Source organism: Mizuhopecten yessoensis, unplaced genomic scaffold (assembly GCF_002113885.1).
Source record: "Mizuhopecten yessoensis strain PY_sf001 unplaced genomic scaffold, ASM211388v2 scaffold8841, whole genome shotgun sequence".
NCBI classification, from domain to species: domain Eukaryota; kingdom Metazoa; phylum Mollusca; class Bivalvia; order Pectinida; family Pectinidae; genus Mizuhopecten; species Mizuhopecten yessoensis.
In genome coordinates this window covers 1,322,010-1,337,112 of record NW_018407749.1, presented here as the reverse complement: position 1 = coordinate 1,337,112, position 15,103 = coordinate 1,322,010, and the positions used below count along the sequence as shown (strand labels likewise).

Below are 15,103 nucleotides of genomic sequence, written 5' to 3'. Positions count from 1 at the left end.
CCTATGTCCTGCCTTGTGTCATGTTTAATTTCCCCTATGTCCTGCCTTGTGTCATGTTTACTTTTCCCTATGTCCTGCCTTGTGTCATGTTTAATCCCTCATTGGTTGCACCTTGTGTCATCCCGTTGGTCATACCTTGTGTCATGTTTTATCTCCCTATATCATACTTTCTGTGTTTCCTTTCCCCTTGGTCATAGCTTGATTTTGTAAACTAAACCTATTGGTTTTTATACGCCCGCCAATAGACGGTACGTATTATGTTTTCACGCAGGCGGGCGGGCGGGCGGGCACACATTAGTTTCCGCTCAATAACTCGAGTAATTTTGAATGGATTAGTTTCAAACTTAATAGGAAGGTTCATTACCATGAAAGCTCGGACAAGTTCGATAACCAAAATTATTTACCAGTTATTTACAGAGTAATGGCCCTTTGTAGAATTGCCGAAACAGTTTCCGCTCAATAACTTGATTAATTTTGAATGGATTCATTCCAAACTTGGTAGGAAGGTTCATTGCCATGAAAGCTCGGACAACCTTGATAAGATTTGATGCTTATCTCTTCAAAATTTATGCACTTATGGCAAACTCCTCATTCCACATCTGACAGGCGTATCATGTACCGTCTCGTCGAACTCTTGTTATATTGGCTATTAGGTAATTGAATTCAGGATTTAGAATGCAATATTTCAGTAATGAATACAATTATCCTAGGAATAGATATCACTGGAAGATTTGAATTTGCAAATTAGTCTCTTCATGAATTACCAGGTAACTCAAAAATTATTTCTCATGAGATTAAATTGATGAACAGTAACTTTAGTTGAATTCTGATTTAGTAAAAGTGGGCTATACAATATAACAGGTTACCGAGTGTAAAATCACCCCTCATTAAGATGATATCTATGTAGTAGAACCACCATCCTTTGTCGGTTCAAGTGAATAATTAATCTATTACTTTTATGTGTTAACCAGTAAAGATGATATGCACTAAACAGTTTCATGGAAATCAGATGATTTTGAAAGAAGTTATTGGGCAGGGGGAAAAAAAAGGCCAATCAGATAGGAGAAATCATTAGTAATGCATGCATTTAGAAAAGATAAAGGTCAAACTCAACATTAACGACTTCGCTGCACCTTTATGTTTTGTTATGTCCTTCCTTCAGTAGCATCAAATTTACATAAAACGGTCATTAGCTTACCTGTCTGATTGTTCAATTCATTTCCTTGTGATAACTTCCTTAAATATCATTGGATTTGCATAAAAATTAACCAGGCAGCAACTAGGTGCGTATGCATAACACATATTGATCAAAAGATACAGAGTTATTGCCCTTCATGTATTTTGAGTAACTTGTCCTTTAGTTTACATCTGATATCATTGAAATTTGGTAGTACTTATACCCCGAAGAGAGTAATTTCAGCTTGGGTGTGGTACTAGATCTTTTCATTGCTTTTGTTAACTTACTAATGTGTCAAATGCATAACTTTGATGTTTCAACAAAAATGCAAGGGCAGGGATATTATGTAACTGTAAGGCGTTATATATAAGCATATATATATATATGGGGCAAAGAAGTAATTCCAACAGTGTGGACAAGTTTAGGTTTTCAAGACACAGTGAAACAGAACAGTTACATGTACATATACATCATATTACAAGAAGGTAGAATTGATATACTTTAATTGAAATTATATAAAACCAATAGTCCCCTCGGCTAAAGACCGCCGAAGGCAGCAATTAAGCTTAAGCTGAGAGCATCGCGGACAAGGAACGCTGATGTAGAGGACCTATTCTCACATTTGTATCATATATATATATATATATATATATATATACAGTCCTCTTATATTTCTTAGTTGATTTATACTTATCAGGTAAAAATATTAGAGTAGTTTAATCCAGAGGAAGTCTTGGGGGTAACTGGGTTCAGATGAGCATACTTTGAATAGCCGGATGCTTGGGTAACGGGATTGGACTGAAAAGCAACAAAGTTTGAAAATGAACAAATTTTTAAGTAATATGACTGATGTTTCCATTTAATTATTAATATCACGTAGCATGATTCATCACTACATTGGTACTGCACTATAGTATCCCTACCCCAAACTATAGAGCTTGTTCATATATACTCCCGTGGAATATGTCTCTCCGAGATCATTAAGAACTAGGTGAAGTGTATGTACCTTATAATAGCATGTGTTTTCTCTACCAGGGAAGAATCATTTTCACATTATCACACTCTTGTATAAATACCATAGACCTTGTTGTATATTCCCTATGTACCTGCTCACTAGTTCTCTTGTCTATAAAATAAACATACTCTCAGTGTCTTGGGTTGATTGGCCCAATATACACCCTATTTGCCAGGGCCGCAGATGTTGCACTGTTTGGTTTGGACCAGTATGACCCTGTGCACTGGGGTCTGTATAGACCTGTACAGAAGCTAGACTTACAAATTTGATTTATATAGCAAATATTTACATTTTAATATTATATTATACACAGTCAGGTTTTGGTACAGATATTTTGTACTCATTTATTAATGTTTGTAAAAAATATATTTTCATAATAACTTTTTGCCTAATAAGTGATCAATCTTGTATATATATGTGCCCCTATCCTTTTTTGATGAAAGTGTCCTTTCCTTCCACCATAATTTACTATGACTTATTTTCTGAGACTTTTAAATATTTCTCGTGTCATTGTATTAGTCCTTGATGGATGTGCTTTCAGTTTTGATTTTATTTTTGCAAGAATAATCATTAATTTGTTTACAGTTTATGCAGTTATATTTGGATATATTCATTAGGACCCTCCTATATATATATATTGCCAAACCCCATTATAAAGCCGAAATTTTGCTTGATAAAAGATTGCAATACAACAAATTTTTGCTATGTATTGAATGATACAGGCACCTATAGCTACATACAATTACCAGGTATAATTCAGACTAAAGTGTGCTGTTGATAGCTGTGATGTCTTTTAGATTTATCGCCCACTTCAAAATATAAATGAAAAAAGAACTGGTGTGCAAGTTTTGCCAAATATATTAATTTATTTGGCATGTGTTGGAATCTTCTATTTTTCTGACCAATATAACATTATAGATAACAGAGGTAGTGTAAATGTGTGTTGGCATGTAGACAATTATAATGTTACAAGGTGTTTCATGTCCATACATAAGCGTATCATTGTTTTGACAGATCAAACAATAGAACCTTATGGTAGGCCCAATCAGATACCTTACGATGCAAATAATGCAGTAAGTTATATCATGTATTAAGTTACTGTAAATGTTGATCTTTTTACTGGGTTTTATTTCAAAATTATCCCTCAAACACGTTTTGATCTGCTTTCCAGAGACTGTTTCAAGTTAACACCATGAACTCGCCATGCTATTTTGTGAGGATCATTTCTGTGACTGAGTTTGACTGTGTGTGTATGTCGTACAATAATTGTTAGCATAGTATTTGAATTTGCAATTGTGCTCAATGCAAAATTTACGTAAAAATAAATATCACATGAAAATTTGTAGTGAACAGTAAATAGAAATTTACTAAAATGTATAGTTGTTAATTTGACATTGAGACTTTTTTCACAGGATATGGTCCTATTACAGGTAACAGTTTTACTGACCATTTCATTGTATGTGATATGATAAACACGCACTCCTGTACACAGGGCCATGCCACCCCCCTGAGGTCTTGCACTATAAACCAAACAAAGGTGATCTTTTTAAAATTCCAAATACACTTTCAAGTTTTCATAAAAAGTGACTTTTCCAGAGATACAATGCAATAATGGTAAATTAAAAAAATACAGGTGTGAGCGATTATGTGAACAATTAGTTGAGGTTCAAGTTCAAGTTCAAGTTCAAGTTCTTTATTACTTTAAGTCGGTTGACTTATCAGTCATAACATATATACAAAACAATACAGAGACAACATACAATATGATACACACACACATACACACACACACACACACACACACACACACACACAATTCAACTTTTATTTGACAACTTATTGGATAACTATACTTTACAATAAATTACAAATTACGTATATGTATTGTGCAATCAACACTCATTATCACTCCCACATCATTATTGTGCATTCAACAATCATTAACGCTCTCACATCATCATCATCATCATCATCANGGTAAATTAAAAAAATACAGGTGTGAGCGATTATGTGAACAATTAGTTGAGGTGAAATGTTTAGTGTTAAATGGTTATTGTCTGCCATCATGTCAGCTACAAATTATACTTAATATGTTATCTGTAGTTTGTGTGGAGCCATGTGGTCATTATCTTACAGCACTGCCCTGCTGTAAGTACACTATGGTGCTGAACTGTTCAAAGTCTGATTAGCTTAACGATGATTTAATACAAATCATTCATCTTACATAAAAATGTGTGTTGAATATAGATATATGATGTATATATATATTTCTTGAAGTTTTTGTGACTTATCAAGATAATTAGGTGCAACACTCCATTGATTTGGATACCATAGGAGTGCCATGGTGGACATTGCAAGTATGCAAGTTGAAGAAAGAAGGAGACAAAAAGGAAAAGATAAAAGAATCTGGTACTATTGTATAGGCTGCAGCAGATCAGTTTTGATTTTTCAATGTCTTTTAAGAAGATTCTGCTGGGTGGGGGCAAAATTTAAGTTGCCATATAGGATCAATCAGTGGAAGAAAGCAGCCTGATTCATTGCCTTTGAACAAGAAGGAGAAAAAAGATATAGAAAACCATACTGTAACTAAAATACAGTTTGGAAATTAAAAATTGTCAGACAAGAATGAAAACTATTTCTAAATTTTCATTCTTGTAAAACTTTTCATGTAAATTTTGGAACAACATTGCATTTCATCTAGCTGACAAAGCTTTCAAGAATAAAACCTTGATAACAAGAACAATAATGGCAGTATGAACCAAAGTAACCTCCCAGATATGGCCGGACTGTATAGGGCATTAGTGACATATTGATTGGTTTCAAGGGCGATAGTCCCAACACAGGCACCATTTATCTGGTGTGCTGGTTAATCTGCCAGATTCCTCAGCAGTTTATCTCACTCAATTATGTCCTGTTTACATTAGTACGTTAATTGCCATACTGTACGTTGTCAACCTCACTAAAACAGATCTTATGGTCCATTTCAGGTTTACTTTCTCCTGGCATGTGTTCACCCTTTTATTCTGTTCAACTTGGTTGACTGGAGAGAAATATCTCAAATTCCTTTGCAGTATTGTTAATAGTGAATTTAGTCTGTGATTTTGACAATAACATGTTTACCAGTATAGGCTTTTGTTGTTGTTGATTTTGACAATTATAATTGTAGAGAATAACCCCTAAAGCTATAATTAAACTCAAGGGAAATTTCGGCTCTATATTTATATTCATCCATTACCAAGTTTTTTTTATCAACAATAACAGGTGCATTACATATATAGACCACATTTAACAATTGATCATGTATATATATCATGTGGTCTAACAATGACATTAAAAGTGAGGTGCAAAGGTCACAAAGGTCACCAATCATATGTTTCATCCGTATAATATCTATGATTTGTTTACATAGTTGTTGTAACATGCATGGAAATAAACAACCTTTAACAAGCCTATAATTCATTTCAATTGCTACCTATGCTGTTGGAAATGTCAAACCTGTTGAGCTTTGCACTAAGTACATATTTCATCGATGGTAAACACAAACGGTAGCTCTCACGTTTAACGGAATGTGATGGGTCCGGGAGTTATCTTGAGTTGATAGTGATGCAATAGTTTTGGCAGAGAAGGATGAACCTCCACAGACAAAAGACTTAACTTATCAATCTGACAAAGATTTGTGTCTCTATAGCAGACAGCAAGGGTCTTCTTAATGCCTTTGTACCTATAAATATTATAATATCTTATGATATTCATGAATGAAATTCCTCTTAAAGCAAACTGCAAGGGTAAAACGTAAAATCTTGTAGTGTCTACAAGCTCACAGCATGAAACACTACAGTGTACACAAACAATTTATTTTTTATGCAATGTCTGACAGATTGGTTTACACCGGATGGTGCACTGTCCAAACGGCACTGCAATTTATACGCAATCAAGTCATTGAGAGAATGCTTGTGAGTGTTGTATTACACAGGGACCACACAAGGAACACTAATTTGTATCGTACATCAATGTGCATCATGTTCATGTATATATATATATACCAGCCCGGTATATGTATTTGGGTCACTTTACCCAAGGTCTTTAGGTCAATCCATCCTAATTATATAAATAGTGCTATTATGTTTCTGGTTTAACAGATTAATTCCAATACTTTATGGGAAAAAACATTGTATATACTTCAGTTATCATAATTACACTAACTTTACAAGTAAAGATATTAACCTTCCTGTGGTAAGATAGAATTATTTCATCAAGCCAGACCAGGATTCAAACCTGTAACTTCCAAACCCGGGCTAGATGGACACATAATGTATTACCAGTTCAGCTATCCGTTCCTGAATGAAAGATCATTGCAGTACAGACCTCTTACCTTATTCCTCCATTTTTCCCTCAAAGAAATCACTATTTACAACCCCGGGGTTCGGATATCCCCTTGACAAATGCACACATTTCTTGTAAAGGGTCTGTCACATGTACCAATTTATAACTGGATGCAGGCAATACAGTTGACCAGACTGGGATTTGAACTCAGAACCTCAAAACTATAGACAGACACCTCTAGCTTTTAACCCACTGAACCATCTGACCACTAGCATTGGACTAATTGGTCCAGAGTCACTATATTTGTAGTATTTCAGAAATCAGTATTTTCATCATAGCGATATCTGAACGAAAAAGCAATTTTCATTTCCACAGAATTCTACTCAAAGCATGTTTATTTTACTGTTGATACAGGTACATGTAGGTATTCGGGCAAAGTGACCCATGGAACAGACAGGTTTATGTGTCAATTAGAGACACTATTGGTGGGTACATGGGATTCATCATATACAAACTAGAATGTATGTTTGTGTGTGAAAATTGAGGTAATTTATATCGCCAACTCATCTTAGAGTATTGGTCCCCATTTCAGTCCCTAGCTATTATACTTAAGTTTCAAATGTAATCTCACTTAAGTTCCGTAATCGCTCTAAACATCCGACCACTCAGTTGTTCCCACGTAGTAAGGATGTACCCTATTGTTTATCTTCCTTCACATGCGTCAACTCTCATCTGCCAAACCTACTCAGACTGTGGTAAACAAAATCAAGTAGTTTTCAGATTTTCTATCCGTAATCACCACAATTGTATTCATGCCTCGGATGTGGTCATCAAGTACAGTATCAATCACTGGCTATTTCATTTTTTTCACATTGAATGAAGAATATACTAGTAGGATGCTGTGGTTGTGAATAGTTAGATAAAATGGTAGTGACAACTGAGGGAATAAACCGTGATTGTGGTGTATATAACGCTTACATGTGGTCGTCATCACTGGTAAAGAGTAAGTCTGCATGCAGTTTATTTAAGTCACAGTCGGGGTAAATAGGGGATGATAAATCAGTAATGTGTAATAATTGCTTCAGTCAAATTATGTCCAATATTTACATATTTTAGTTGTTATATTGACATATTATTGGTGGTGCATGGATTAATTTTATAATTGAAAGCCAACTGGCATATCAACACATACTTGGTAATTCTTTCAAGTTTTTCATAAGAGAGAGTACACATAGTGGCAAAAACTGAAAATATCTAAAAAAGGTATTTACAATCAATGTTTTTGATAAGACAATGTAAAGTGTCAAAGTTTATGCTGTTTTATGCAAGGAATAAAAGGATGAAGTTATTCTCAAATGTAATATCAGTAAAGTTTGTAGATTAACTCATTTACCCATGAAATATATATCATAATGAACTATTCCAACCTTTGAATTGGAAGAGCTCAAATGTGTCTTCAGGGGTGAATGAATTAAAGGGGATAATGAACTTTCTGTATTAGATATAAATTCTAATCAAACTCCACAAGTTAAAAATCTTCTATAAAAAGATTCAACAATTTTGAAATAAACTGACATAGAACCAGGAAATAACTTTGAATAGTATTTACTAAAGTAATTAATAGTAGTGCGGTTAGTGCAACTGATCACGAGTTTGAAATTGTCATTTACTCATTCACCCCTGAAATTTCATAATGAACTATTCCAACTTTTGAATTGGAAGAGTTCAAATGTGTATTTAGGGGTAAATGAGTTAATTTTACAGAAATTTGGGAGTTCTGTAATAGGATATTCCAGACATTGATTGCAAAATACAGAGATGAAATGTAGAGAATACCTTGAACCAAGGACTGTTTATTTGTATCACTGCAGAATGTGAACCACACACACACACACACACACACACTATAATTACATGTACTCTTAGTTCTGTTTGACAATCCTATGACATTTCGAACAAGAATTCCTACAAAAAACACCAGAGAGTACAATGGCTGGTGACTGTAGGGTTAGATAACCCTATCTCAGGTGTGCAGTAAACCCGATCCATCTTCATTTGATGTAAACAGCCGTCTTGTAGGGCGGTTTGATCCCATCACACCTACATTGACCTCCAGACGGATATTTAAACACCCACTTTCTTGCAGGATTGGTAATTGCGCTTGTTCATTTACGAAATTGGTATAAAATGATCTTGATTAGTTCAACAGAGAATAATCTAATTACTCAGCCAAAAGGCTTGTGAATACAGCGGAAGATTGTAATTGTGTCAGTATAAATTCAAGTTGGATATATTTTTCAATAGCAGGGAATTATTTCAAGACAAAAATCATTTTGAAGAGACACATTACCAGTGAACAAGCTGCCTTGTAATCCTGTTACCTGGACTGGGGAATGCAAGGTTATTCTTTTGTTTTGGTGCAGCTTCATCATATTACAATACACCTTTAAGGCCTATAGACACATTTAGATATTATCTATAGACTTAATCTCATAGCATGTTTCATTTACTTTAAATTCAAGGAAAACATAGAGTGTGGGGATATCTTTTTTTTTGTTTTTACTATAGATCCTGGTTTTTAAAAAAATAAAACAAACTTATGTGTTAAAATTTATTTTAAGTAATGTCAAATCTCACACTGGTTAAAATGCAAGTACAGCCTCTTAAATAAAAAAAGCTTAATTTATTTTAAGCATAATTAATTGTTACTAAAGACTTTAAATAGCCATTCATGATTTTTTATTTTACAGATTTTAGAGTATTTATATATATTATAAATACATTTTTGAATTTCATCTCCTTGTGTGTACTTGTTTATTGACTTTACTTATCTGATTCATCCCTGTTTGTGTAATTGCAGGTTTGGCCAGGTAATATGATGGAAGAGCAGGATGACCGTAAATTAAACGCAGAGCTGATGCTGATTAGCCAAGATGAAGATGATGCCGCGTGTCCTCCTGTTGCTGTTTACATTATCAGCCATGACCATGGTGTTCATCGCCAAGTGTGGCCTGTACATAGACTCGCAGGTGGACCCACGGGATGGTTCTCAGCAACAGACACTCAAAACACGCGAACTCTTCAGTGCCGTCATCGAGGAAAATGAAAAACGTCATCAGGCCAAAGTTGAAGAACTTGAGGCTAAAATACAGGCTTTAAAATCCTCCCTTGTAGAAGAGAGATGGCAAAATCAAAACTTGACAAAACGGGTGAATCTTCTTGAGGGGGAAAATGATACAGTTAGAAATATATCATTTGCTACTGCCAATGGTACAAGTCTTGCTAATTTTATGAAGCAGAATTTACAAACGGCAGAGATATTGCATGGCGTAGAGATGAAATCGGAATATGAAGTGTTCTCTTTTAATAGATTTACGATAAATCGTATATTTCTGGTGGATCCTGGGTTGGGGAAGCGTGTTGTGGAAAAACCTATCGGTTTTAAGAAAAAAGATCTCCTGGAGGTGATATCTTTTGGTGTTTCAGCATTAAATAAGGAGAAGAGTCCAACTGCTCTTAGGCAGTATACAGCTAGTGATTTCATTGAGGGGGTGTTTCGGACAGAGCCAACGACCGGTACACATTATGAGTTGTTTTACAGAAATATTGACACTTCTGGGAGTGGTCAGTACTCTAAAGTGATAGTGATGCGACCATTTGGACCATTGATGCCTGTCAAATCTGATAGAATCAGCACACGCCAGAGCTGGATAAACATGATTCTGCCTCTAAAGGGCAGGATCGACTCCTTTAAACTCTTCATGCAGCACTTCACAGAGACGTGCATCACGAAGGATGAGAAAGTCTTCCTAACCGTCGTTTACTTTGGTCAGGAAGGCCTAGAACAAGTCCAAAAGATTTTAAAGGCCACCATGGAACAATATGATTTTAAGAACATAAAAGTTGTGACTTTGGATGAGAAGTTTTCCCGCGGACGTGGACTTCAAATTGGTGCGCTAGACTGGAAAGGCGGAGATGTAGTGCTGTTTATGTGTGATGTCGACATTGTGTTCACAGTTGATTTCCTAGAACGATGTCGGCTTAACACGGAGCGGAGAAAACGGGTTTATTACCCCATTGTGTTCAGTTTATATAATCCACATGTTGTATACTCGCTTCACGACCAAATTATCCCCCCTGAGAAGGACCAGCTTATGATATCAAAACAGACTGGATTCTGGCGCGACTTTGGGTACGGAATGACTTGTCAATTCCGATCTGACTTCATGAAGATAAAAGGTTTTGACGAACATATTACGGGTTGGGGAGGTGAGGACGTAGCCCTTTATAAGAAGTATGTACGTAGCGATTATATTGTGATTCGAGCCACAGATCCGGGAATATTTCACCTGTGGCATGAAAAGGTTTGTGATCCAAATCTTAGCTCTGACCAATATCAAGGCTGCATTCGCTCGAAGGCCCTGAACGAAGCGTCTCATGCACAACTTGGGCTGTTGGCCTTTAAGGATGAGGTGAACATCCACCGGGGCTATAAACGAAGGATGGGAGAACGGGTTTCCTCATATCTGTCAAAACAAAGATAATGTCTATCAATCATTATGCTTAAGAATAATTCATCATGAAAAAATTGTCTCACTATTTAAAAAAGGGGAATATTTTTGTATTTCCCTGATACTTAGAATCCAGTTTGCGGATCAAGTTTCTTTTGTCAGTTTTTATACATGTCAGGTTCTATCAAAGAATTTACCAATATTACTTAGTGATGTATAAATTTTGTATTTGCTTTGAGTTTAGAAATCAAATTTTGTCATCAGAATATTTTTTATTTGTGAAAATTCAAAATCAAATTTATTCAAATTTTAAATGACCTTTTTAAGTTTTTACATGTTTTTTTTTCATTTGCATATGTTAATAAGAGGCAGCTGGATATGTAATGGTACAATATGTTTTGTTTTGAGGATTTCCTAATTGATATTACTGTTCATGAAGAGGTGGAAATTCCTCTCTGCCTCTATCAAATCATTATTATACATTTAATAGCTTTTGGTCCTGCATGTTTAACCTCACAATTTGATAATAATTGTATGGTTAAATTTGTTGAATTTGTTCATAAATATGTGCTTAAGGATACATTCTTACTGTAGAACTTTGTTAGTCTGAACGTATTGTGGATTTCAACATTTTCTCTTTTCATGATCCCATTAATTTTATGAAAAGTTGGTTCAAATATTCAAATACTTTGGGATCAAGAATGGATCTTTTTTTATTATTACGTGTCACAAAATGATCCTAACTGACTAATTTTGTAAAAAAAAAAAAAAAAAAAAGCCAAAAAGGATAAAACATCGTATTTTCCCTGGGGATGCCATAAAGGCACTCATTACATATCAAAAGGAGTATTTGGTGTTTCCATAACATCATTATACTACAATAAAACAGACTTTACTTACTGTTAGTTGATTTCCTACAGAAAAGTTATACACAGAGTCATGAAAGTGAGAAAATTTCTGCATTGTTAATGTTAGACTTACAAAGTTTCTATAATATGTACAAATGTACCTGGTATATGTAAAACCTTGACCTCATTCACCCCTGCAGACACATTTGAACTCTTCCAAGTCGAAGGTTGGAAGACTTCATAATGATATTTCAGGGGTGGATAAGTTATTTATCAGCAGTACTAAGATGAATAGCATTAGAATCAAAATGTTTCTTTATTTTGACATTACTCATTTGTGATAAATGTGTAAGTGCTATTGTAATGGTGTTTGATTGGCTGCTTTTTGACCAATCAGAATCAAGTTTAAACTTTCATTTGTAATATTCATTTGTCATAAATTGCCATGTATACAAATGAAGTCCCCGATCAAATGATATTTATGGAAATTTAAACATTCCATGTCATTTCTGTAATGTCAGCTAAACAATACAATTCCTTTGCAATTGATCAATCATCAATGACTCCACGAACAATTAACCAATCAGCAATTACTTAACGAATAACTGACCAATCAGCACAGACTTCACAATTAACAAAGCCATTAAAATGTTTGATGTTTCATTGACATTTGATTTATTATTGGAACTGTTGTGCTTGACCTCCATATAATGACCACCTCTATATGATGACACTTAATTATCAGATCCTGTCAACAGAGACCACCTGTGTATTGTGTCACTTTAATGTCAGAACCTGTTTACAGTGACCACAGGTGTATGATGTCAGCATGACAACTTACTGTTGGATCCTGTCTACAGTCCTGTGTATGATGACCCTATACACTTTATTTGTTAATCTGTCTATTGTGACAAACCTGTGATATCTTTATTGTTAGATCCTGTCTATAGCGACCATTTATAATTGTTTATCCTACAATTTGGAACCTGTCTAATGTGAATCCCTTATATTAATGGAACATGTATTTGCCAAACTTTTCACACAGATTTTTACAATTCATTTTCATGTGATTGAAATTTGAGCCGAATTCAATTTCATAATTTAATATTTTATTATATATTTCAGATACAATAATCAGAAACAAGTTTGTTTAATTCTTGCTGCTTTTAGACTATGTTTTCTGTAGACCTTTGTTCTACAGGAGATGGTGGTAGCTATGGACAGGTCTTCAATAACATAGAGACATTCTATACATTGTATTAATTCACATTTCATGTGCACCTGTTCATTTGAATTCAGTTCAGGGGACTGGTGTACATGTTCATATGCACTAGATGGTAAGTACTAATTCATCAATTCTACTGCACATATTCAAGTTCATCCATGCTAGTTCAGTGATACTAGTTTACATGTACTAGTTTATTCTTACTAGTTCATGTGTACTTGTTCTTATGTATGAATTGATCTACAGGTGCTAGTTGAGGACAACAAGTTCATGTGTACAAGGCTTAATGTACTAGTTCATCACTTTCATTATATCAATCGTTATTTAAATATACAAATTCATCAGTGTCGCCATTTGATAGTATAAGTTCATCCATGCTAGTTCAGGTATACTGTCTGTGTCATCTGACTTAATTCATTGTTTCTAGTTCACATGTTCAGGTTCATCTGTATCTGTTAATGGACATGCATGCCAAGCATAAGCAATTTATAACTGCAGAACAAGTTTGATTTGTTTACAGTTTGTGCGTCCAAATTAGCATTAGTATGAGAGTGTACACATGTCTGAGAGAAGATGAGATGAGTGAAGGAATGAAAGAGAGAAAGAGAGAGAAATGTGACTGTAGCTACATGTACATGATTGAAAATAGAATTGAAAGTGGATATAAATCAATGTTTTTACAATGTAAGCATTTTCGATAATATTTGACGAGAGCAATTTTGATGTTTGTTATTTTAGAAAAAAATAAAATAAAATAAAAGTAGAATGAAAAGTTGTTTCATCTTATTTGTAGAATTATTATTCTTAATGTTGTTTACAAAGGAACTTATTATTGATCATGCGCACGTGGTTCTTCTGTCAAAATTGATATTGACCTTTGATCAAGAGACCTCAAAAGTAACCACAAGCATCATTACATCCATAAGCACATGCAGAATGAAAACAGTGACATTGACCAGTGGTTTGATATCAAATATGATAGATGGAAATGCATTACCTACCACCACATAAGCAGGAAAAGGGAAAAATATATGGATTTACAAAAAGATGTTCATTTTTTTCAGAATTTGTTTTATTAAAATAGAACAATAAGAAGGAAAATGAGTGGGGGTGGAGGTATTGGACAGGGGGCTTTTGCTGTGTTGTTAGTTATATAAAACTGATCTATAATCTAATAATATATAAACAAAGAAAAAATTGAAAACAGGATCCATAATTTATAGTTATGAATTGAATTATGTTTTTCTTTAGATTTTGAATTGTTATGACAGAAAGATAAGTGAATTGCAAGACTGTTCTTATTAAGTCATAGGGCATCAAGTGCTGTGAACAGACTTTTCTTCATAACATAATTAAAACCGATTTGTCTGTTAGCTGGCTTATTACTTTGACAAGGTCAGCAGGTGTATACCTGGTTCCATCCCTCAGGATGCACTGGCTTAGCTGGGTCAGCTTTTATGTGGAAAACTAATCTCTTCATTTGAATAAAAAGTGCTAATTAAGTATTTTTCACCCATAAACTCCATATGGTTGCAATTAGTGAGACTGTGGATAGGAGAGAGACTGTGGATAGGAGAGGGCATCAACTTCAGAAGTGATGAAAGGGTGGGGGAGGATTGGGGTTCCTGATAAGGGGAGTGGGAGGCTCTGAAATGGTCTCCGTATGGGAAGGAAGGGACAGAAATTCTAGGCTTGGAATTTAGAGGTAATAGATTTCTTAAAATCCATTCATGTGTATGATCAATAATATTCATTTTCACTAGATTATGAATATCATCTGCTAAAGAGGAAATTAATCATGATGTGGGTGTGGGTGCATTGAGTTTATTTCAAGGCTATAGAAAACCAGATAAATAATGTGGAAAGCAAATGACTCCGGGATGCTTATGTAACCGCTGTTAACCAAGTTTGAGCAATTAAGTACAGTTCTGTATCCTTGTTGGACTAAATCGACATTATTGAACCAACAGTTTCAAAGTCTTGTACGCCGGTTTGTTTTGACCA

At 34.6% G+C, this 15,103-nt stretch overlaps 1 protein-coding gene across 11 annotated transcripts in view; it reads left to right on the top strand.

The window, feature by feature from the left end:
* LOC110456749 (chondroitin sulfate N-acetylgalactosaminyltransferase 2-like) overlaps window positions 1-11,317 on the top strand; it is a 60,725-nt gene extending 49,408 nt beyond the window's left edge. For 8 of the 11 annotated variants that reach the window (XM_021507681.1, XM_021507680.1, XM_021507682.1 and 5 more), the window contains one exon: window positions 9,376-11,317. In XM_021507681.1, the coding sequence (XP_021363356.1) occupies window positions 9,449-11,059 (1,611 nt within the window). In that variant the 5' untranslated portion in view covers window positions 9,376-9,448 and the 3' untranslated portion in view covers window positions 11,060-11,317. Of the gene's footprint in view, window positions 1-7,303; window positions 7,519-8,554; window positions 8,916-9,375 lie in introns of those variants that run through there. The other 3 variants (XM_021507685.1, XM_021507683.1, XM_021507691.1) reach the window with 3 other exon arrangements.
* Window positions 11,318-15,103: the final 3,786 nt, after the last annotated feature.